Raw genomic sequence first — 24,791 nt, forward strand, 5'->3', positions numbered from 1 at the left:
ATCCAATAAGGTAAAATTCGTATGGCCTAGCAATCAATCAAAATGACAAGGCATGCAAAGAAGCAGGAAAGTACACCTAATAATGACAGTGAACCAACAGAGACCAACTGAGAACTGACGAAAATATTAGAATTAGCAGGCAAGAACATTAAAAATTACTGTAACTTTATTCCATTTGTTGAAAATTTAAATGAAGATAGTCGGGGTTTGGGTGGGGGGCGTCTGGGAGGCTCAGCGGGTTGAGCCTCTGTGTTCAGCTCAGGTTCTGATCTCAAGGTCCTGGAATCGAGCCCCACATAGGGCTCTCTGCTCAGAAGGGAGCCTGCTTCTCCCTCTCTGCCTACTTGTGATCTCTTTCTGTCAAATCAATAAAATCTTAAAAAAAAAAATTTTTAAGTAAAGATAGTGAAGATATAAAAAATAGTCCAAGTCATCTTTTAATTAACTCGGGGCAGGGTTGGGGGGTGAGAACCCTCTCACAAGCACAGTGAATCATGTTGTATACTTTAAATAGCTTACAGTTTTGTCAATTGTACCTCACTAGAGCTGAAGAAAAAATGAGGAGCAATCAGAAGTGATGTCATTCAAACTTGCAGAGAGAAAAACTACAATGTCTAAGATGAAGATTCTATTGGAAGTAATTGCTGACTAGACACTGCAGGGGGAAAAAAGACAAGGAAGCTTGAAGACCTAGTAATACAACTGTCCAAAATGAAACAGAGGAAAAATGATTTAAAAAATAAACAGTGTATCCATGAGCTATGGGATCACATCAAATGGTCTCATATAACTGTAGCTGGAGTTTTCCAAGAGGAAAGTGAGGACAAAACATTTTTTCTAATAATGGCCAAAATGTTTCCAATTTTGATGAAAACTATAAACCTGCAGATCCATGAAGCTCAATGAACTCCAAGCAAAAGGGACATGAAAAAAACAACTGTATTAAGACACATTTTTCATCCAATTGCTCAAAGCCAGTCAGGGAAAAATGACACATTATATACCTGACAGCATATTTCTTACAGGAAAAAATAAAAGCAGGACGACATTGGAGCCACATTTTGAAAGTACTGAAAGGAATAAAAAAAAAAAAAAAAGCCTGTCAAGTTAGAGTTCTGTACCCAACAAAAAGATATTTCAGAAACAAGGGTGAAAAATACTTCTTCGGACATGAAAGCTAAAAAAATTCATCACCAGCAAGCCCACACTTTAAGAGATATCCAGAACACTTCAGGTAGAATAGCAGACGGATAAATGGATGCACACAGAGAAACAAAGAGCTCCAGAAATGATAAGTATTGGAATAAAATCTATGATTTTTATTTAAATATCTTTAAAAGAGAATGTTTCAAAAACAAAAACAGGGCACCTGCTTGGCTCCATCAGTTAAGTGTCTGCCTTTAGCTCAGGTCATGATCCCAGGGTCCTGGGATCAAGCCCCTGCTGGGCTCTCCCTCTGCCTGCCCCTCCCCCTGCTCTCTCTCTCTGTCAAATAAATAAATAAATCTTAAAAAAAAAAAAAAGAAAGAAAGAAAGAAAAAATGCAGTGAGGGGCTTATATATATATATAAATGTAAACTATGTAAACTGTGTAACAGCACAGCCTCTAATAAGTCTGACCAGGTTGTAGGAGGGAAAGTAAAATAGATCAGGAACTAAAACTGGACTCTATCTGGAGGAAGAGTTTAACAAAAATTGTAAGAAATACCATGTACAACTATCAATTAATTTGGAAAGATAATGGTTGATTTTTTTTTTTTTTTTAGAAAGGTAGAAATTATTCAAATTGATTTCTGAGAAAGGAGGAAACAAACAGTTTCCCCCATGGTTAATAAAGGAAAATGGGGTGGGGGGGAAATCATTTACTTCTAAGACTGTTTTAGGAGTTCAAGTCTTAAATTAACACAATTACTATATTACTCAATTTTCTCACCAGGGCATAGAAAAAGATAAGCTTACCAACTCATTCCATAAAACTAGCAGAACTATAATTCCCAAACCAAACTAATAAACAATTTTTAAAAGAAAACCTGAGTACATATCTAAATCTTAACATTTTTGAAAGATAGAATTCTAGAGTATATTAAAGGCATAATATATTTATAACAGGACACAACGATGGTTCAGGATTAGGAAACTGATTAAAAAAACACTACTATGCTGAAGCCTCCCTTTTTTATTCAATTATTTGACATATGTTCATTTATTCATCAAAAATTTACCAAGTATTACTGTAGTGCCAGGCACTGGATACTAAGAATTCAGTGGTAAGATACGCTCTCTGCCTTCATGGAGTTACCTAAAGAGATACAGATAAAAAGAAAATTATAACACAGTATAAGGCTATGACAAGAGAAACACAGGGTACTATTGTAATACATAAACTGGCACACTGGATGCTGTTGGAATAATCCTATTGAGGATACCCCTTCTTGGATCATGGCAACTGGTGTGAGGAATATGGACCTACATGGCATGATTACAAAGTAGTATAAAAAATGTTGGTTGATTGGATGGAGAAGGGTTGAGTCAGATTCTTTGGAAGTCTTAGTACCTTAATATGCATTAGGTACAAAAGGGTCAAATAAGGGTCAAGTAAGTTTGGAAAATACTACGGTTAAGCCTAAGGATTTCTTTACTGCAGTACTTGTCAGAAGCTTTATGGTGTTGTCACTAAAGAAAGCCCCCAAAGTTATAATCCCCAACATTTACCAAAACACTTGATTACTTATTCTACAGAACATTGTAAGAACAGTTGCTCGTGAACATCTGGGGAGAAACTGCTCCCACAAAAACCACTCCTTTCTACTGCAGCTCCCAAACCCGCGTGAATCATCTAACATACTCAGTTTGTTGAGGCTATCTTGTTTGATCCTCTTACACAGGACATTTATTAGTTTGATTACCTCAACTGGCTGAGGTTGAAGTGACAAAGATTCACTGGAACCTCAAAAGGGGTGTGACCCAAGTCATTAAAACATAAAAGGATCATTCTGAAGCAGGATTACCTATGAATCAATATGAAAAGATCTGACCCACAGATAAACTACAATAAACTAGAATTAATCTTTGTGAATCTCTGTAAAAGCTACTGAATATTCATAAAGGTAAAATACCTGAGAATAAGCTCATTTGAAACAAATCCTTCTATTAAAATGCTAAAACAAAGAGAAATTTTTGATCCTAACACTCTCTAGGTTGAGTAAATGGCTCCATTTACCTAAAACTCCATGCATTTTATTTACAAATAGGGAAGACCTGAGAGTATGTGAGCTCTCAAGGAGGGTAACAGTTCATAATGCTCTATAATCATGTCACTGAAGATCTGATTGTAAAACATTAAGATCTGTATGTACAAAAGGAGTATTTCAGGGTGCTCTAAGAACAGACGTTCTTAACATTAGGCAATCACTGAACTGAAGCATCCTGCTAATGTTGTATACAGTGTCTTCAAAGTTAGTGATGTCAAAAAAAATAAGGCACACTCCTTTTTATGTTTTCAATATATTAAAAAGCAAGAGTACAAATGCTGTGGTTAATACTAAAAAGGATCAAAAATTTTCAAGGAATAACATTTTTATAAACAAGTTCTACAACAAAGGGGAAACAGCATCTTGATACACAACAGTTCTGCTAAACAAGATTTTTAAAATTTTTAAATCAGAAAATGTTTAAGACTAAATTCTTTGAAATGTGCAAACAAAAAAGCAAGCTGTACAATCTCCATAATAAAGCATATCCTTATAACATGTCCTGGGCACTTTGAAAATGTTAAAATTTTTAAAATTTGAGTGACAGAGGCAGCTCTTAAAGGCTTCAGGAACTTTTTTTCCCCCCAAAAAAGCATACTTTCAGTAAAACATTTCACCATTTTTATCTGACTATGCATTTACATTTGTGTTCTTCCTGAAAAGGGGGAGTTATATTAACACTGTATTTTAATGTAAAAAAATACATTTAGAAATATTTAACTTCCTGAGTGACTTCAGTTATACATCAAACTTGATTTAATGAGCAAATTCTAAAATTTTAGAATGAGATAGCATGTATAAATTTACAGTTTTATGTTTAATTAGAGTAAAACTCAAAGATGTCACAGAACTTACACTAAAAATTCTCTTACGAAGTCAAATGATTTATCCCCAAACTTTACCAATATGCTTTCTATGTAAAATGGTAGTAAAATGAATCACTGTAATTACATTTTCTCATTTAACAAAATACTGCTAGTCAATTCAGACTATCAGAACTTGAATGTTTTCTATTATACACACCAAAATCTGACTAACAAGAAACTTCTTGCAATACAAAAAGATTAACAGATAATTAAAATATTTGCTTTATATTACAACCAACCCATATAATACATCCCTTCCTCATTTATCTATAATGATTAGGAATTGTGGCACTTTCTTTTGCAAAAAACCCTTTCCTCTTCATAAAACCCTGAGGTGAAAGGTTACTAAAATGCAATAAAATGGGAACCACAACTCTTATTTCTGTATTAGACTGTAGCTATAGGTTTTAAAAATTTTATAAAGAAACATGGCAACTTGTAAAGCTGCTCTGTACGGTTTAACAAAACATTTCCAGGTCAATTTAGCCAAAGGAACCTAGAATGACCCTATAACATCGTCCTTTTAGTACTTGTTAATGTCGAGATGAACGCCATTTTCCATCTCGACTACTGTCTCTTCTGTTATCATAGTCATGGCTCCAGCCATCAGGATTCCTATCTTCATAGAAGTAGTCATCTCTGTTTCCTCGGTAATGATGGTCAGACCCATGATCAGTGTATCGTTGTTCACGGCTATGATGTCTATCCGGTATGTAAGGATGAGAATTCTGTCTGACTTTACGCTGTGATGATGGCGTATCTTGGCGCCACTGGGAGCTTGAAGACTGATTAAAACTCTGACTATGTGATGGGGAAAATCCTGATGGATCCAGATGTGGAGAACCAAATTTCCCACCATAGGACATCTGTCTCAGAACATTGTTCATCTAAGAGAAGAGAAAAAAAAATGTTAACTGCCAAGTATTTCTAAGTATCAAAGCAATATATATACTTGGCCACAGTGAACCAAACAGGTAATGATGGGAAAGCAAAATTATTCCTGCCCAGAAGGATCTTAGGTTAAACAGAACTTGAAGTAAAAAAACACATGATGGCTTTGTTTGCTCCAATGTATACCTGCATGATATCTGTATATAACTACTCCTTGCCCTCAAGAATACAACTTAGAAGAGGCCATACAAATGATTATAATGTGAATCACTTGTCTGGTGGACATATAAAGAGCCAAGAGCTCAGGATCATTAGGAAAGGCTTCATGAAGGTGGCATATTATCTAAGGATTAAAGTATGGATGGAGGGGCGCCTGGGTGGCTCAGTGGGTTAAAGCCTCTGCCTTCGGCTCAGGTCATGATCCCAGGGTCCTAGGATTGAGCCTCGCATCGGGCTCTCTGCTCAGCAGGGAGCCTGCTTCCTCCTCTCTCTGACTGCCTCTCTGCCTACTTATAATCTCGGTCTATCAAATAAATAAATCAAATTAAAAAATAATAATAAAGTATGGATTGAGTATTTTAAGGGGGAAGTATACCAAGGAAGGGAAATTGCACGAAGAAAATTGAGTTTGTAGAATACCAAGAATTCTGACTGATTAGAGATCTCATATGCAGTGAATAATGGACAGTTAGGCTGGAAAGCTTTACTGGCCCCAGATGATGGCAGTGCCTCATAACTAGGCTAGGGAATTCAGACTTTATCTTGCAAACGAGGGAAAATCAAATTACCAGGAAGATAAGCAAAACAGGGTTATTAACATTCATTTAGAAACAGTGTGTGAGATGGGCTAGCAAGAAGAAAATGGAGACAAGTACAAACTGACCAGACCAGTGGTCCCCAAATTCTGCCCATGATAAGTATTAGCCAGTGATTTTTTTTTTAAGCCTACACCACAATATGTGGTATGTACATAGAAGTTGACATCCCTTTATATTGGTTCCTCAAGTTTACTTTACTTATATTTATATTTTGCAGACCTGCAAAAGGTTGAGGGGTCACAAGCCAACACTGTGATTTGGGCAAAGAGAAAAGAAGAAATGAACTCAAGAAAAAGAAAAAAATAAAGGACTTCATGACAGAATGAAAAAAACTGAAAGACTGGAGACAAAGATAGAATCGTAAAACACACCAAAGATTTTAAGCCTAGTCGCACAGTCTCATTATTACAAAAAAAAATGGAAATCAACAGGAAACTGGTCAAAGACTCCAATCAATGTATTTAAGTACTGTTTTTAAGCATTAAGGACAATATATTGTAACAAGCCTTTGAGCACAGCTTCCAAGAATATCAGGGAATACATCTCCATTCCCTGAAACACACACATACAACCCTCCATAACGGCTCAAGAAAAATACAAATGTGAAATGCATTGTTCTACTTATCTACAATCTGTTAAATATGTTCTTCAGCTCAGTGAAAATCAAAATGGGTGATCAACCTACAGAGATCACGCTAATCTAACTAAAACTTAGGAAATTACTCAAGAATCATTTGAACATTTTTTTTTTGTTAAAGATTTTACTTATTTATTTGACAGAGAGAGATCACAAGTAAGCAGAGAGGCAGGCGGGGGGGTGGGGGGAGACAGGCTCTCCGCTGAGCAGAAAGCCTGATGCATGGCTCGATCACAGGACCCTGAGACCAGGATCCAAGCCGAAGGCAGAGGCTTTAACCCACTGAGCCACCCAGGCACCCCTAAACAATTCTTTAAACATTTATTTTAGAGAAAGAGAGCATGAGTGAGCAAACATGCATGTGTGAGTGCACACATTTGCCAGTAAGGACAGGGCAGGAGAGAGAGAATCTCATGCAGACTCCCCACTGAGTGCAGAGCCGAACATGGGGCTTGATCTCATGACCCGGAGATCCTGATCTGAGCTGAAATTAAAAGTCAGATGCTTAACCAAGTGAGCCACCCAGGCACCCCTCTCTGAACATTCTAAGTTTTGGGGGGTTTTAGAAGTTCAAGTTGAAGATGTCTGAGTTTTATTTCTGCGCAACCTCTAGAAACATTATTTAACTTCAGTTATAAGTCACATTTAGGCCAAAAATGCACGTCTCAAGAAGTACATTTTAGTTTATTTGTAGTGGAAAGTAAATGAGGCATAAATTTTATTTTTCAGCCATGAGAGAGATGAAAGTTCGTAGATGTTAATAGGCTGGTAAAAATCCAGACTGCATGTTGAAAGAATGAATGTTTCAGCAAGCATTCAATATATCAAATGTGACTATTTTTGAGAAGCTGAGTTTAAAACCCTTCAGGTCCACAAATTACTGGTAAAAGCAATTATGAACTTCTGCTTTTGTCTTTTTAAGACGAAAGACCTCTGACAATTTTTAAAACTTCATAAACTAAATTGTATTTGCAAGTGTACATCACAGTCTGTTGCACTAAACAGTTATCAAATCTATTTTATTTTTGAAATGTGGTATTTTATTCAGTAACTTAATCATGATTTTCTGGGTTTTCTACTTTAATTATTTTTATTGTGTTGCTCTTCCTCATTAAATTTTCTGGGTAGCACTTCAAAACATGGTTTCAAATTTTAGCAGGCTACAATTGTAATCTCATTCCTGCTACTTGCTAATTTATGACCTTCCTCACCCTTAATTTTCCTATGTATTACAACAGGATATATCTCAGTTACCCTAAAGAATATGTATTAATATGTAACACTTTTGGGTGATACTGCCTGACACATATTACATAATCAATACATTGTAACTATTTTTATTTTTCTAGGGGTTTCATTTGTGTGTGAGTATGAGAGTGTGTGTATGTGTAAGCTACTTAAAGGCTTAGTCTAGACATTTGAGTAACCCCAATTCTAGCACGAGTAGATGCTAATCAAGGTCTAGTTTGTTTTAAATTCAAGAATTTGATAATTTACTCCTCATGAAACTAACATTTTAGGTAATATCTTAGAAATTACTCTATTTGTAGAAAATTGCTTGGTATTTTTCACGGCTACTAAGAGAACAGTTTGTACCTGTAAGTAAAGAGTAAAACAAAGATATGTGCTAGTTTTGTGTCTGTGGGTGTGTGCTAGTTTTTTTTAAATAAAAGGAATTACTACTTCATTAAGAAAAAGAAGAGGAAAGGGAAAGGAAAGAAGGGACGCCTGCATGGCTCAGTTGGTTAAGCGTCTGCTTTCAGCTCAGGTCATGATCTCCAGGTCCTGGGATCAAGCACCACATTGGGCTCCCAACTCAGCAGGGAGTCTGCGCTTCTCCTTCTCCCTCTGCCCTTCCCCCTGCTTATATTCTCTCTATCTCTCTCAAATGAATAAATGAAATATTTTTTTTAAAAAAAGTAGAGAAGAAAAGAAAAGAGAAAAGAAGAAAATCAACCTACCACTGCTTGTCTCTGAAAATTTTCTGGAGAAGAGAAAGATCTCTGAATTATCTGTACTGATGGACTCATGCTATCCACACTCCTTTCATATCTGTGAAGAGTAAAAAAACCAACATATAATCATCCATTTAACAAATACTTACGATATACCAATCATGAGCAAGACCGTGTCAAAGGTAGGAATGAACAAGAAAGACCACATATCTATTTGCTCTCATGGATAAGAGGAAGGATTCAGATAGTAAAACAACTTCACCTTGTAACAGTGATATAATAATTGATGTTCTGTTTTAGCTCGGCTGGTCAGGGATTGTCTTTCTAAAAAGGAGGCACATTTGAAGTAAAAATGGAGCAACAAGATTACTTGGAAGCTAAACATTGCAGCTGAGGGAAGAATTATCACGGGGGGAGCAAGCTATATAGCCTGTGGTCCAAATCCCATTTCTTTAACACTCCTGTGTCTATTTTATCTATGTAGTGTTACAAGGACCTGCAACCTCCCCACCCCCACCCCAAACGGACAACACAACACACATTTGTCTTCCTGTAGAATTTACGCCTTCACTAGGCAGCCTATTACAGTGGCTGGGCCTGCAAAGTCTGAAACATTAACTATATGGCCCGTCACAGAAAAAAAAAAAACCATCAATCCCAGGGCTAGTGCAGAGGCCTAGGTTGAAAACTGAGATAAAAAGGATTTGTTCTACTAGATATGACAGATGAGGGGGAAAAGAAAAATAAAGGATAAAATCTAGATTTGGGCCTTGAGCAATTACATATTTACTGTGATAGGGAGGAAGAACAGGTCTGGGGGGAGCAAGGAATGAAGAGTTCTTTAACAAAAACTAGATATTAGTTTTAAGAAATTATACCTTATTCCTCAATTCCTAAAAAAGTAGCTTGCTTTACAAAAAGCCACTTTATCAAATGCTTTAAATTTTACAATACTTAGAATCAAATCACTAACTGATTTGTCTCATAGTTTAGATCTTTTCATTTTGGGTTTTCTTAAATCAGGTTAGACCTGTATATATTAAAGGGGTAAAAAGTATAAATTTCCTTACAAAAATGATAGGCACTCTAACCTTAAACTAAAAACAACTTATTTACTTATATATATTTTTCCAAAGAAATTCTCAGTGAGGTAAACTTTTTTCTTCCACCTGAGATATCTTTGAAGAGTCTACAAAAGTGGTTGGATGTTACCCTGAAAAGAAAAGAAAAGAAAAAAAATTCCCCCCCAAAAAAGGGGGTTGGAAATGCTTCAAGTTCTAAATGTGCTGAGAAGCATTTAAACACAATTTCAGTTGGCAAGAAAGGATGCTAAGAGGATACCCTTCTTACACTATTCTTTCTTGCAATTTTACTTGCCAGTTATCTTCTCATACCAAAGCCACTTCACTGCAGCTCTTGGCACCACCCTTATCCAAACCCACAACCTCACCCTAATAACTTCCTTGCTTTCTTGCTACTAATACCAATACTCTGCTACCAATAGCTTCTCAACTGGTCTATTTTCAGCCTTGTCCCCTCCAATCCATTCTCCCACAGCAAACAACTTGTTAAAATATAAACGCGTTCCTATTACTATCCTACTGAAAACATTTTGGTGTCTTTCTTCTGTTTTTAGGAGAAAATTCCCAAATTGTAACTATGGCCTATAAGAAAGACCCTCTTTCAGTCTAGATGTCCATCAACAGATGAATGGATAAAAATGTGAGGCTGTGTGTGTGTATGTATGTGTGTATACATATGTATACATATATACATACATACAATGAAATACTATGCAGCCATCAAAAGAAATGAAATCTTGCCTTTTGCAACGACGTGGATGGAACTAGAGGGTATTATGCTGAGCGAAAGAAGTCCATCGAGAAAGACAATTATCATATGATCTCCCTGATACGAAAAATTTGAGAGGCAACATGGGGGTTTGGGGAGTAAGGAAGGAAAAAATGAAATGGGAGGGAGACAAACATTAAGAGACTCTTAATCTCACAAAACAAACAGGGTTGCTGGGGAGAGGGTGGTTTGGTGATGGACACTGGGGAGGGTATGTGCTATGGTGAGTGCTGTGAAGTGTGTACACCTGGCAGTTCACAGACCTGTATCCCTGGGGCTAATAATACATTATAAATTAATAAAAAATAAAAAAACTTAAAAAAAAAAAAAAGACCTGGGGCACCTGGGTGGCTGAGTGGGTTAAAGCCTCTGCCTTCGGCTCAGGTCATGATCCCAGGGTCCTGGGATGGAGCCATGCATCAGGCTCTCTGCTCGGCAGGAAGCCTGCTTCCCTTCCTCTCTCTGCCTACTTGTGATCTCTCTGTCAAATAAATAAATAAAATCCAAAAAAAAAAAAAAAAAAGACCCCCATTCTACTTCACCAACATGACCTACTACTCTATTTTTCCTTCATTATGATCTAGATACATTGGCCTCTTTTAGTTCTTCATTCATTTATATCATCTCTCCTTGTCAAACCTTTCTACAACCACATTCTATGCTCTCTTTACAGAACTTATTAAAGGTAGTCACAAAATCCATGTGTCTTGCTGCAGACTTTACACCTTCAGTAGGCAGCCTATCACAGTGGCTGGGGCTCAGTCACAATGCCTGGGTTTCTGTCCCAGCCCACTGCTCACAAGCAATTCAAACTCAAGCAAGTTAATATCCAATCCTCACTTTCTTCACAGGCGAGGCAGAACTAACAATAATCCCTACCTCCTAAGAGCGCTGTGAGAAACAAGACCATAAATGCAAACGACTCGGTGAAGAACCTGACACAGGACAGATATTTCTTTCTTGAATGAAGCCCATTATAACTGATAAATAGCTCCACTGATAAACCAGGAAAAAAACATCTCTGGTAAAAGATCGCACTTCTCAAAGCAAATAAAATTATTTAGTATAAATGTGGTACCTTTTCTAACCCTCAGTAGCTAGAAGAGACTCTGGAGAGCATTCAATTCAGCTTTTCCTTACAAATGGGAAGACAAGACCAGAGAAATGAGACTACTTCAAAATTCCACAATCGGAGAGGCAGACCTAGAATCCAACTCTATAAACTCTTAGTCCACTAGTCTGTTTACTGATAGCTATTTTTAAAATGCAAATAAAAACCAATCAGTGGTGAAAACTAATTTGAATTTTTAAAAGAAAGTAAAATAGAAAATAGAGTAAACTCAGAGTAGAGAGAGTAATGTTCCGGGAAATTTTCAGTTACATATTAAATATGTGGCTGTGGGTATACATCTTCATAAATGAACCTAATTATAGGTACATATGTATCAATTTTAGGGGTACTATATAAGTTTATAGTCCCCTTATATAGATATCTATTTATAATCCAAAATATGAATAATACAGCAGAAAAATAAAGAGGTGGGAGCTTAAAAAAGGAAACAAATCCCTCAGTATGTTTAGAGATAATACCTAAAAAAAATTTCCAATAAATGATTTTAATAGGTCCAAAATGTTACCTGCTAGGAGAAGTAGAGGTGGGGCTTGAGTTTCCAACATGATGCTGGGGATATGACAAACTGACATCCTGTGAGGCATGGCTACTTCCTAAAATGAAGTAATTTGAGAAATTATCCTTGATAGAAAACTCAAGTTAAATTTTATCCCTCCCCTAAATTATGTCAAATGGTAGACAGAAGCTACAAGAGAAAAGCTCAAATTTCAGAAGACCGCTTGCTTCATCGTTTCATCAGAGTGAAAATTTTAAGTGTCCAAAACAGAGGGTTCCAAATAAGTACTATGTAACGTACAAACATCCAATCTGGCCATAATATTCTGATGCCCACACTAAATTTTAACTGGATACATGGGAAGTTTCATCCGCACATCACCCAGAATCAAAATTTGTAAATGCCAATCACAAAGCAGTCAGGAAAAGTATTTTAAAAAAACAATCCTCGCTCCTTTCAGAGCACGAACCCAAACCCAAGTCTTTCTAAAAACAAAGTTTATGCTCTTTTCGGTAACCCAAACTTAATTTTTAAATGACGACTTTCAAAATCCGTATTGTCGACGTTATCAGTACTAAACTGGGATATGTAAAGCTTACTATCCACAAAGCTTAAGGTATTTTCATCCAACAAGAAGCTCTTTAAAACTGAATAATAAAATTAAAAACGAACAAAGCAGCAAAGAAAACCTCTCCCCAAACAATAACACTGAACAGTTACCTGATCTAAATTGAATTTTGATGGGCCTCCCGAAAAGTTTGATTCCATTAAGTAGATTCATCGCATAAGGAACAGACACTTCATGTTTGAAATTCACAAATGCAAACTGTTTTGGTTTACCATCCTTATCTTTTGGAATTTTCACTTTTACTACCGGCCCCGCCTACAAACAAGACAAAAAAAAAAAAAAAAGAAGAAGAAGAAGAAGAAGAAGAAAAAAAGTCTTCGGAATTTAAATGAGGCAATTTCAAGGAAATACTCAAATTTTACGACGTTTAAAAACAACAGAAATGTTGGACATTGGGGAAGGTATGTGCTATGGTGAGTGCTGTGGAGTGTGTAAACCTGGCGATTCACAGACCTGTACCCCTGAGGCTAATAACATATTATATGTTAATGAACAGCAAAAAATTAATTAAAAACAACAACAACAGAAACGTAACCAAGAAAAATCTAAAAAATGGACAAACAGGGATTTCCACCTCAGTTAAAGATTCTGTCATACGACTCAACACCTGATTAATTTATTTGGGGGAAGGAAGCCCATAAGGAACTGGAACCAGTTACTCAGTTACGTTTCATGATGCTTTATGACTTTTTAACAAGGTGACCAACATCCATCACTTTCCCACTCGGGGTAACGTTTATCAAGAGCTAGAGAAAGTGGCTTCCTTGTACTAAAAATTCACTTTTGTACTGACTAACCAAGTATTACCAGTTGTTAGAGACTAGAACTGGAGAGAACCAGATACTCTGAATCTTTAACGTATTTCAATGCAGACGTGAATACCGAAACACTACAAGTCTGCTTTACTACGGAGTATTTAGTGTACTTTAAAAATCTTAATGTTGCAATTAATTAAAAAAAAAAAAAACCCGTAAGTGGAAAACATACACTGACCAAGCAACTGAAATCTAATTAGCCAGATAAACCGAAGACGAGCAAAGGGATAGGAAAAAGTCCGGCTCCACGAAGAACCCACACATACCGTGCCCCTTAGGATCCCTGAATCTTTACCTCGGGAACGCTTCACTGAGGAAGCCCCCACCAACCTGGAGCGAACTGACTACGGTTCTTCCCTTCAAGCGACACCCAGCAAGAGCCTCGCTTTCCCGGTGGACCTCCAGCCCCAAGCGGCCCACCCGTCGGGCGTCCCGACCCAGAGCCCCGCTTTCCCCAGGAAGGCGGGCACGGCCGTCGGGCCGGGCCCCACGGGAGCCGCACAGCGAAAGGAAAAGCCCGCTCTCGGCCGCTGACCTGGTGGAAAAGCTCGAAAAGGAGCTCCTCGGTCACTTTAGTTTCAAGGTTGCCGACAAAGAGGGTACGATCCGCTTCCGCTGCCGCCGCCCCCATCTCAGCGGAGCCCCCTCCCTAAAAAGGCCGAAGGGTCGGCACCGTCGCACTCACTGCGCACGCTCGGAAACCCCACGTCCTCTCCTCCCCGGCGTCACGGACGTAAACGTCAATCTCGCTCGCACCGCCCCGCGTCGCCGTGCGCGGACGCGTTGCGCATGCTCGCGAGGAGCGCACCGGTGAGAGGCGGTTCTCTGGTCGGCCGCGGCTGTAGTTATGGCCTAACATGTAGGGAGTGGCGGCGCTCGAGACGGCCGGGAGTGATCTGTGGAGCCGCGAAGGGCCCACCTTGACCGAGGGACCTAACAGACATTGCGGGCAGTGTTTGAAGATGGCGCTGAACAACGTGTCCCTGTCCGCCGGCGATCAAAGGACCCGGCGGGCCTACCGCGCGAGCCTCGGCGCCCTCAGCTCGTCGGCCTTAGAGCTGGCGATGGTCTCCGGAGACAGCTTCCTCGTCGCCAGGCCCGACGATGTTCTTCCAGGACTCGCTCCTCGGCAGGCCGTGCGGCCGGGCGTTCGTACCGAGAGCCGGCGGGCGAGCGCGGGCGGTCGGAGCCCGACCCGCTTGATAAAAGGAAGGGAACCCGACGGGCGGAACCGGAGCCGCCAGGCCAGATTCTCGCCGTACCCGGCCCCCGGGGTGAAGCTGGATCTCCTGAGGAGCTTGCTGCAGCAGCGGCTGGTTGCCATTGGAAGTGTGATCGCAGCCCGCCTCTCGGCCTAACACCTCCCCGGCCCCTTGGTTCGCTCGTAAACAAGGCCTCTCTAACATCCTTGGCGCCTCGGCAGTCTTATTTTCAGGGGGGGGGGATGTATGCTCATTGTCATGTAAAACACGTCGTGGGGGGGCTGCGAAAACGGCCTCCTACGGAGGAGCCTTGACCTTCCGAATTCCCAGGGTTTGAGGCGGCCAGAGTGGTTAGATCAGGAAGGGGGTAGAAGGGACTTTGCGCTTAAGTTATAAAATTGAACCACCCTTCCCAGAGGTCAGCATTTTTTCACGCCTGGTGCACTCCATCCCGACAGCGGACCCCAATTCCTCTGCTTTCCACAAATCTTTTCTCCCACCCTGGCAGATTCTCTCACTTTGAGACTTGTAAGCCAGTAAGATAGGCTAGACTGCCTACCTCTCTACCCCAGACTATTGCCATTACAGTTACTTTAGTTGGCGAAAAGGAAATGTTTCTTTTTCCATAGGGCCCAAGGCTTATTCTGTCATTTTTTTTTTAAGATTTTTTTAAATTTATTTGACAGACAAGAGATCACAAGTAGGCAGAGAGGCCGGCAGAGAGAGAGGAGGAAGCAGGCTCCCTGCTGAGCAGAGAGCTGGATGCGGGACTCGATCCCAGGACTTTGGGATCATGGCCTGAGCCGAAGGTAGAGGCTATAACCCACTGAGCCACCCAGGCGCCCCTGTTATTTTGTCTTTAACTCTTTAACTTTAATCTCCATCCACTTTTTCTTCATGAATACCTAACAAACTCCCATCTCAGTCGTACTAAAAACCAAATCTAAAATTTGCTGTTTCTTCACATGATTAAACCAGTTTCATTTTTTTTTCTTTTTCTTTTTCTTTTTTTTTTTTTTTGCCAAAGTCTCCAAATGAGTTTTTACATTTCTGTTTGTCATTTTATTACTAGCATTCAGTCCCGGTTTCCTTAATCTGAGTCTGTTGTCCTGAAATACAAGGATAATTTCAGCTCACACTCTCCTGTCAGGAAGCTGTTCATCAATACACTGTAGCATCTTCCTAAAACTTGATTTTTATTCATTCAACAGTTAATATTTAAAGATCTTCCCAGTGGTGAGCACTGTAGATAAACTACAGACAAGGAGTATGTTGTAGGTAGGCTAATAAATAAATAGGTAATCACCACACCCTGTTCATTAGGTACCGTGATAACAATAGCATTGGTTACAATGGCTTTCCGTAATGGACTGTCCTGCTTCTTCTCTTACCTGGCTGATCACTCCTTATTTTCTGATATTTTTATTCTCTTAACCATATATTTCCTAAAGTTTACAGGATGGTATTGGGAGAAAATTAGTGGATTTTTAAAGTGCCAATTCTGTGTAAGCAGGTAGACTAGTTTTTTCCCAGTGGACTCTTGTGTCTAATTATGATCAGATAAAGCAAAGTTACCACACGCCACACAGTATTGAATTGTTAGAACCACATCTGAAGAGGAATGTTGGTAAATCAGAGAATTTCCATAAGAGAGTGATTAATATGGTGAGCGATCTGGAAATCAGATCATAGGAAAAATGGTTGAAAGGACAGAAACAACTATGTTTTACTGAGTGCTAGGCATAAGGCAATGTCATAGAGGCTTTTATTCATTATTTACTCAGATATTTACTGAGAACTTATTCTGTGCCTGATAGGACCTGTATTAAGCAGTTGGAATAGTGTCGAGCAAGATCAATAATGTCTCTGCTTTGGTGGAGCTTTATATATGTCATTGAATTCTCACAATGGCCCATAAGACAGAAGTCATACTTCATTTTATTGCCCAGAAACCGAGGGACAAAGAGATGAAGTAAACTTTCCAAGGTCATACAGCTAGTCAATGATAGAGCCTTGCAGCCTTGAAATCTAGTTTCATTTGAACCATGTCATACAAAAAGTTATTTGAGTAACTATTTTCTCAATTCTCCCAAGGATAGTATATATCTAATACTCTTCTATATATCTAAAAGGTTAATGCATAATGCACAATGGATGCCTTAGACTGGGCGTTATAAAAACCTGCCATTGACAAAGGAATCCCAAATCTACATGTTGAGTTTCAGACTGGGAAGGATAATAAAATTAAGGCTGAAGGTAAGAAGTATTTTCATAAAAGTTAGAGATGCCTAATAGTGAAAAATAACACCTCATAACGTATGATAACGTTCAGCCAAAAAATTCAGAGGGAGGCTGAATACTACCAAGTATGAAATCGGGTTAGAGGTCTAATTAGATCTTACCCCATTTAACCTATAATTCTGTGCCTTAAAAATTAAACTTGTTAAAATTGGAAGTGGAGAACGGGATGAGAAGAGGAAGATGAGGTATGATATACAGGATGACCATATTTCCTGTACAAACCAGAACACTCGAGGGTGAGAGAGGGTGCTCTTAACTCTGCTGAGGCAACAGGCATAACTAGAGGCTGTTCAGGCCATCTAACCCTTGGAGATGATACAGCATTAAATATGCCTTTAAAACGTATTTCCTAGCTTCAGGGAAAGGCTGAGATTTGTAAGCAAGAAACAAAAGTCTGGCATAAAAGTGCACGTGAGAGGAGCACCTGGGTTGCTCAGTGGGTTAAAGCCTCTGCCTTTGGCTCAGGTCATGATCTCAGGGTTCTGGGACAGAGCCCCGCATCTGGGCTCTCTGCTCAGCAGGGAGCCTGCTTTCCCCTCTCTGCCTGCCTCTCTGCCTGCTTGTGATCTCTGCCTGTCAAATAAATAAAAAAAATCTTAGGGGAAAAAAAAAGTGCATGTGAGAAAAGGAAGACCCAAAGGGAATGACTTCATTTCTGTTTGTTTAGATGTGAGATTTTCAGGAGTGGGGTTTTGAATGACTAATAGTGTATGTGTGCAAGAGGGGAAGAAAGAAAATACTGTGGTTTATTGTGCCTTGTTTGACAGGAGGAGACCCTTGTTCACATAAATGTTCCATCATTTTAAATCTGAGCCAATGAATATCTAAATTTCCCTTATTCTTAGCATCTGTGCTAATGTTCAAGTAACAGTGTGTTCCTTTACAAAGACCGTATCACGTAAGCAAGAACCAACATAAACCTCTGTCAATGAAATTAGCTTGAAGCAGGGACAAAGTTTTCCCAAGAGCAACCCATGTCATTAAAAATGTTAGTGTACAAAACAAATTTTTGTTTAATATCAGCAGTTAAGTATAGCATGTTGTCATTCTAAAACAGATGCATTTTCTAGGGGTAATACAAAAAATAGTCCAAAAAAGTCAATACTTAATATCAGTTTTTTTTTAAAGACATTGTAAATTCCTGTTTGTTTTTTATTGTCTCTTACTTACCATATCATACTAAGTAACGGACTAGCATATGTTGAAGTGGAGTCCTATTAGAATATTTACTTCCTCTATTCATCAACACTAAAACTCTTAAAAAGAATGCGCATTAGGAGTATAGAAAAAAGAGGCCATGGAGACTTTCCCTCAGTATCCAATAAGCCTTACCTCTAAGAGGGGTAACTTGGACGGGAAGGAAAAGAGGGAGGAAAATCCTATAGGAAGGATGAGTAAATGAATCTCTGATGGTCAGAGGCTCGGCTACCTTGTGAGCTAAATTGGTTGTTCGTTTAGTGAATCTACCCATATGTCCCTAAAGTACAGCTTAGTCTACTGATTTCCATGAAAAGTACTCTCATTTTCCTATCAACCAAATGTATGCCTGAACACCTATGACTTCATACCACCAATTTCTTGTCCTTATTACCTATGCTTATTCAAATACAAAGTCCTGTCCATTTTATCTTCACAGGGTATGTTTCTACATTTACTTTCATCACCTGGATTTTATTTACCTGGATATTGAACCTATTTTCTTTGCCTCTGTCTCCCTTCTTCACCCTAAATGTATATAGTTTCCAGACTGATGAGCCTAAAGCATATCTCTGATCGCATAGTTACTACTTCAGTGTTCCCCGTAGTCTACTCCACAAAACCTCCACTAGGAATAGAAGCTATTTCTTACAGGAAACAAACAGGGTTGCTGGGAGGGAGCGTGGTGGGAGGATGGGGTCACGGAGCATCAAGGAGGGCCCTTGGTGGAATGAGCACTGGGCGTTGTATGCAACTGATGAATCACTAGATTCTACCTCTGAAACTAGCAATACAGTATATGTTAATTAAACTGAATTTAAATAAATTTGTTTTTAAAAAATAAAAAACTACTTTGTAAAAAGACAAATTTGACAAGTGGTGCCTGTTTTATCACCTTATTAGGGAGTCATGATGCATAATAATATGTTAAATGTTCTGATGGGTGCCTGGGTGGCTCAGTGGGTTAAACCGCTGCCTTCGACTTGGGTCATGATCTCAGGGTCTTGGGATCGAGTCCCGCATCGGGCTCTCTGCTCGGCAGGGAGCCTGCTTCCCTCTCTCTCTCTGCCTCCCTCTCTGTCTAGTGATCTCTCTCTGTCAAATAAATAAATAAAATCTTTAAAAATATATATATATATATATATGCTAAATGTTCTGATAATTCCTTTAGAAAAAGAAAACTGTTTAACTTCATTTTCACCAGAGTTTCATAGATTTATTCGTCCATAAGTTTAAAATTTTTGCATACTATCTCTCTTCCCAAGGAGTCTCAGTTCTACAGAAACATAATTCTATATGCTGCTTTACCTAAGAAGTTTCTTGGGCTTCCCATGTCAGGTATAGAAATGTGGCAGAATTTGGGAAGTTTCCAGAATGTTATTAGGCAAATTGGTTGCTTTCCTCACTTGTGGTTTGATCAGATTCAATCCCATCTTTATTCTACATGATGACTGGTACCTGTCACTGTCTTTGACGAGTTGGGGGGAGGAGGGAGGCAAGCATGCGCCTGCAGATTCCCCAGCCACTGAGGATCAAGACTGGCCTAATCACTAAGGGAAAGCATTAGGCACATCCCCTGATGAAAACAGGTAGGAGGGATTATGTCTTAAGTATGCTAATAACGTAATATTTTTTTCATGTAATGATTTGCTTAGTTGTTACCTTCAGTGGAATATCTGAAGGCAGCCCTTCTTCAGGATACAATTCTAAATCAGAGGAGGAAAATACTGCCTTCAGCTTCCCAAAGACCTAAGAGTAAATGAAGCAATGCAACTCTTAAAAATTGCAGACCCCATAAACAGCCTCCTAAGACTTTACATAGTCTGGCCACACTACATCACCAGCCTTCTTGTTCATAACATGCCCATGTGGGTGCTGTTTTTCCTGCCGCTGTGCCCATACCTATTGTAGTCCCCTTAACTAAATTGCTTGTACATCTCGGGGCACCTGGGTGCCTCAGTTGGTCAAGAAGCTGCCTTCGGCCGGGGTCGTGATCTCAGGGTTCTGGGATTGAGACCCATCTCAGGCTCCCTGCTCAGCGGGGTGTCTGCTTCTCCTCCCTCATCCCTTCCCCCTGCTTGGGCTCTCTTGTGCTCTTTCTGTCAAATAAATAAATCAAAAAAATCAATAAAAATTATATGTCTCTTTGTCTGCCAATTAAGCTTTTATCTTTCCAGAATGGTCCAGTTTCTTTACATTACAAAAAATGGACTGGACTAATGCCAAGAGCTGGAAAAGTGTGGTGAATATTGGACGTTCTGTCTGTTTAGCTACTATTTATCCTCCATCAAACAGCTCCTTGGTTTTTCTTTTCTGTGGAGCCCCCTCTCTCACCCTCCATTCATGTATTTGGGGAGAAGCTTCACACATACCTCCAGGGACAGAGTCATAATCCGTGTCTTACCTCCTCTACTACATTGAAGCTCCCCGAGAGCAGAACACATGTCTAAGTTTATTTTTTAAGACTTTATTAATTTATTTGAAAGAGAGAATACAAGCTTGGGGGAGAGGCAGAGGAAGAGGGAGAAGCAGGCTCCCTGCTCAGCAGGGAGCCCGATGTAGAGCTCGATCCCAGGACCCTGGGATCACGACCTGAGCTGAAGGCAGACACTAAGCTGACTGAGCCACCCAGGTGCCCCTTTAAATTTATTTTTATATTTACTAGTACTTATTACCCAAAGAGTAGATATTCAGTGAATGCCTGTTACATGAATGAATGAACTTTAGGTAAGCTATCTCTTCTTGGAATCAAAATCCAAAAGTGGAGCATTCAAAGAAGGCAAGGGCAGAAATTGTAGACCCTTCGGTCTAAAATCATCTAGCTATCTGGGCAGATAAGAGTAATATGGTAATACAAGATAAGTTTTGTTTAAAGGTTTTATTCAGTTTAGAATCAATCTGCCTCTAAGAAAATAATGTAAAGATAAATCCTAATCCAAGATGTGCACAAATATTTATGCACATAAAAATTTATGTACTTTAAAATGCCCCTATTCACAATTTTAAAATGTGGAAAAAGGGGCGCCTGGGTGGTTCAGTTATTAAGTGTCTGCCTTCGGCTCAGGTCATGATCTCAGGGTCCTGGGATTGAGCCCCACATCAGGCTCCTTGCTCAGCAGAGAACCTGCTTCTCCCTCTCCCTCTGCCTGCCTCTCTGCCTTACATGTGCTCTCTCTCTCTCTCTGTCAAATAAATAAATCTTTAAAAGAAAAATAAAAATGTGGAAATGGCTTCTATGTCCAAAATAGATGAGTAAAGAAAAAAGAGTGGGTGTTTAGTGTATACCAAGTTGCCACTAACTACTTTCCCAAGGATTGTTTTATTTAATCTTTACAATCCTTCTAATGCCAGGAGGTGGCAAATTTTTTTCTGTCAAGACCCAGGTAGTAAATATCTTAGACTTTGCAGACCAAGGGGCAAAACTGAGGCTATTATGTAGGCATTTATATAACAAGACAAAAAAATTTCCACAAAATTTGTATTGATGAATTTCAAAATCTAATAGTCAGTACATTCTTTTGGTGATGCTTATACAATTAAGACGAAGATGGAATTCTTTTTGGCGGGGGAGGGGAAACATTTCATTGCACTGGAGTTCAAAGTTCGTGTTCCCTATCATCAAAATCATTAGCAAATCCTCATTTGTTAATGCTGATTTTTAGCATGATTTTATATATTCCATCTTTGAAAATGTCTTTGAAATTTTCTTTTCATAGGTACTGCCAAATCCTGGTGTCAGTCCATGAGTATATGGTTTTGATTGAACATATTCACTGCTTGGAAGGCATTTATGCAATTCTGTTAAATTCTTCTCTCGATATTTGCCTTTTAGTATGTCATTATGTTGCAGATTAATTGCTTCCAATTGAAGGTGGAAGCTGTGCAATTGCACAGTTGAATGGATTTTCAAGTATGGAAATTTTTTTGCGCTCACATCCAGGTCCAAAAGACACTGTTGGAACTGTGGTTTGAACTCAGAAAATGTATCTACTACAAATTCGTCTGGGTATGGAGATCTCGCTTCTTAACTTTTTAACAGCACAGGAAGTATATAAAACACCTTGAAATCGCTTGTGATTCAAAAACAATGCTAGCTGTAGAGATTTCCACAGTATAAATTTGGTGCGTAAGTGCTGTTTTGCCTTATAGCTTTAGACTTAATTCATTGAGAAACATTATCAAGCCTGCCGCAAAAGCTAATTTCCAAAGCCATTCCACGTTCTGTCACTGGGGGCAGGTCTTCCAACCACTTAAAAATGTACATGGGCCACCTGGGTGGCTCAGTGGGTTAACCGTCCAGCTCTTGATCTCAGGGTCCTGAGATTAACCCTTGCTTCCAGCCCCAAGCTCCACTGGGAGTCTGCTTCAAATTCTCTCTCTCCTTCTCCATCTACACCTCTCCATCCCCCACAACCTCTTCCTCTCAAATAAATAAATTGTTTTTTTAAATGTGCAAACCATTCGTAGCTAGAAGGCTATGCAAAAAATTGGCAAAAGTCTGGTTTGATCTGCGTGCCTTAGTTTGCAGAGAATTTTAGTATCTGCTCAAGGGCACAAAACTATCTAGTGGTGGAATAGGGATTCAAATTTGATCAGGCAACCTGGTCTCACCTGGTAACTATGCTACACTACTTACCATGCTAGGGTAGCCCAACTGGCAGCCAGTGGGCAAATCCAGCGTGGGGTTTTCTTTGGCTAACAGTTGAGGTTTTCTTCTTAACAAGATGGATTATACAATATTCAATATGTACAAAACAGAATAAGTAAAATGCAACCAATGCCCATGTATTTACCATCCAACTTAAATAAGGTATTGCCCCACGTTTAAAATCCCTAATACTTACCTCGTTTGATAACCTTGTGTTCATACCACTTCCTAGGGAATCACTGTCCTAAATTTGGTATTTTGCATTCCCTCCTTTATTTTCAAAAATGACTTTTATTGCACACCTACCCCTCGTGTATCTCTGAGTGGTACATAGAATTGTTTTACAATGGTATTATATGAAACATGTTCTGCGGCTTATTTTCTCCACTTGATTTTGCCAGCATGTTTAAAATTAAAACTGGGGCACCTGGGTGGCTCAGCTGGCTCAGCATCTGACTCTTAATTTCAGCTCAAGTCACGATCTCCAGGTCCTGGGCGGGAGCCCTGCATTGTCCGGCTTCCATGCTCAGCATGGAGTCTGCTGGTCCCTCCCTGTCTGCACCTCTCCCTGCTCTCACACACTTTCTCTCCCTCGCTCTCAAAATAAAATCTTAAGAAAAAAATTTTAAAAATAACAATAAAATTAGATTTGAAAGCCTTTTGGTGAATCTACATTTTCAGTTTCCATCACCCCCCTATGTCTTATACCATGCATTTCACGTATTTTAATAACCCACCAGGCAGAGGTCATTTGAGTTTGTTATGCCTGACTTAGGAAGGCATCTCATGTAGTTATTCAAAAGAAAGTTTTTTGGTTTTTTTTTTGATATTTTCTTTTTTTTTTTAAGATTTTATTTATTTATTTGACAGAGAGAGAGAGATCACAAGTAGGCAGAGAGGCAGGCAGAGTGAGGAAGGGAAGCAGGCTCCCTGCTGAGCAGAGAGGCCAAGGCGGAGCTCAATCCCAGGACCCTGGGATCATGACCTGAGCCGAAGGCAGAGGCTTAACCCACTGAGCCACTCAGGCGCTCCAAAAGAAAGTTTTAATAACATAGAAATTTATTTATCTTAAATTGTGTTATAGTGACATTTATGTTATACCTGGCAAAAATGATGTAAAATTGTATATATTATATGCTCTAACTTATATGAACAAAATATGCTTAGAAAAGTCTACAAGTCATTTTGCCAAAATGTTACATTTGGGTGGTGGCATTTTGTGTGATTTGTAATATATGCTTATTATGTTTTTCTGAACTTACAAGATAATTTTTAAAATGGTTCATTTTTATTAAAATTTTTTAAATGTAAATCATTTGTAAGATATTTTAATAATGTCATTATTGCTTCTCTTTATTCTTCAATCATATTAGCTTCAATTAGGTTATGTTGATTTTTTTAAGAGATTTTATTTATTTCTTTATTTGCAAGACAGAGCAGGAGATCAGGAGAGTGTGCACGCATGAACTTGAGCAGGGGGAGGAGCAGAGCAGGAAGAAGGAGGGGAAGGAATCTCCAGGAAAGTCCACATAGAGCACAGAGCCAGTGTGAAGTTCAATCTCATGACCTGAGATCATGACTTGAGCAGAAACCAAGCGTCCAATGCTTAACCAACTGAGCCACCCAGGCACGCAGCTATGTTGACATTGCTCACTACTTAACGTCAATCAATCAGTTCTTGCACTGTCCTTTTGGTAGATCATCTCACAATATCGTAATAATCGTAGATGACATATGGAGGTGCTAGCCTCTATAGGCCCAAGATATAGTCTAGATTAAAAAACAAATATATTCGCTCTGCTGAATCATTTGTCTTAGATGCTATCAAAGGAAGACTACATTAACAGAAGGCATAACTTACGTGCTATTCCTAAGAAAGGCATCCAATAGGTAAGAATTCTCTCCTGTTGAAAGAAGAGTTCGTTCCAGTGTGAGAACACCAACAGGTAATCTGTAGAGACGGGTACACAGTCAGATAAAACTGACAAGGGAGGTCCATCAGTCCTCCTGGCTCTGGCTCCAAGCTGACCAAGCAAACATCTATCTAGCTTGTCACAAGGGAAAGAGTACACCGTCGGCTCACCAGAGCATTCAAAGCCCAAT

At 39.2% G+C, this 24,791-nt stretch overlaps 2 protein-coding genes across 2 annotated transcripts; one reads left to right on the forward strand and one right to left on the reverse strand.

Moving 5' to 3' along the window:
• Positions 1–3,488: 3,488 nt before the first annotated feature.
• On the reverse strand, positions 3,489–14,059 carry RBM7 (RNA binding motif protein 7). The gene is made up of 5 exons (XM_004749871.2): positions 13,876–14,059; positions 12,618–12,780; positions 11,907–11,994; positions 8,425–8,515; positions 3,489–5,004 (listed from the first exon to the last, which is right to left on the reverse strand). Exons 1-5 carry the CDS (start codon positions 13,969–13,971, stop codon positions 4,651–4,653), a joined length of 792 nt encoding a protein of 263 aa, XP_004749928.1. The 5' UTR covers positions 13,972–14,059; the 3' UTR covers positions 3,489–4,650.
• Positions 14,060–14,137: 78 nt separating this feature from the next.
• CUNH11orf71 (chromosome unknown C11orf71 homolog) lies at positions 14,138–14,747 on the forward strand. The gene has a single exon (XM_004749870.3). It carries the CDS (start codon positions 14,303–14,305, stop codon positions 14,696–14,698), a length of 396 nt encoding a protein of 131 aa, XP_004749927.1. The 5' UTR covers positions 14,138–14,302; the 3' UTR covers positions 14,699–14,747.
• Positions 14,748–24,791: the final 10,044 nt, after the last annotated feature.

Source organism: Mustela putorius, unplaced genomic scaffold, assembly GCF_011764305.1.
Source record: "Mustela putorius furo isolate JIRA1106 unplaced genomic scaffold, ASM1176430v1.1 tig00000460_pilon_pilon_pilon, whole genome shotgun sequence".
Classification (NCBI taxonomy): domain Eukaryota; kingdom Metazoa; phylum Chordata; class Mammalia; order Carnivora; family Mustelidae; genus Mustela; species Mustela putorius.

Excerpts from the sequence above, each read along its gene's own strand:
- RBM7 (XM_004749871.2), bottom strand. The coding sequence starts at position 13,971 with ATGGGGGCGGCGGCAGCGGAAGCGGATCGTACCCTCTTTGTCGGCAAC. Across the intron at positions 12,781-13,875 it reads TTTTCGAGCTTTTCCACCAG|GCGGGGCCGGTAGTAAAAGT; the intron begins GTCAGCGGCCGA and ends TCTTGTTTGTAG. Across the intron at positions 5,005-8,424 it reads ATTTTCAGAGACAAGCAGTG|ATGAACAATGTTCTGAGACA; the intron begins GTAGGTTGATTT and ends CTCTTCTCTTAG.
- CUNH11orf71 (XM_004749870.3), top strand. The coding sequence starts at position 14,303 with ATGGCGCTGAACAACGTGTCCCTGTCCGCCGGCGATCAAAGGACCCGG.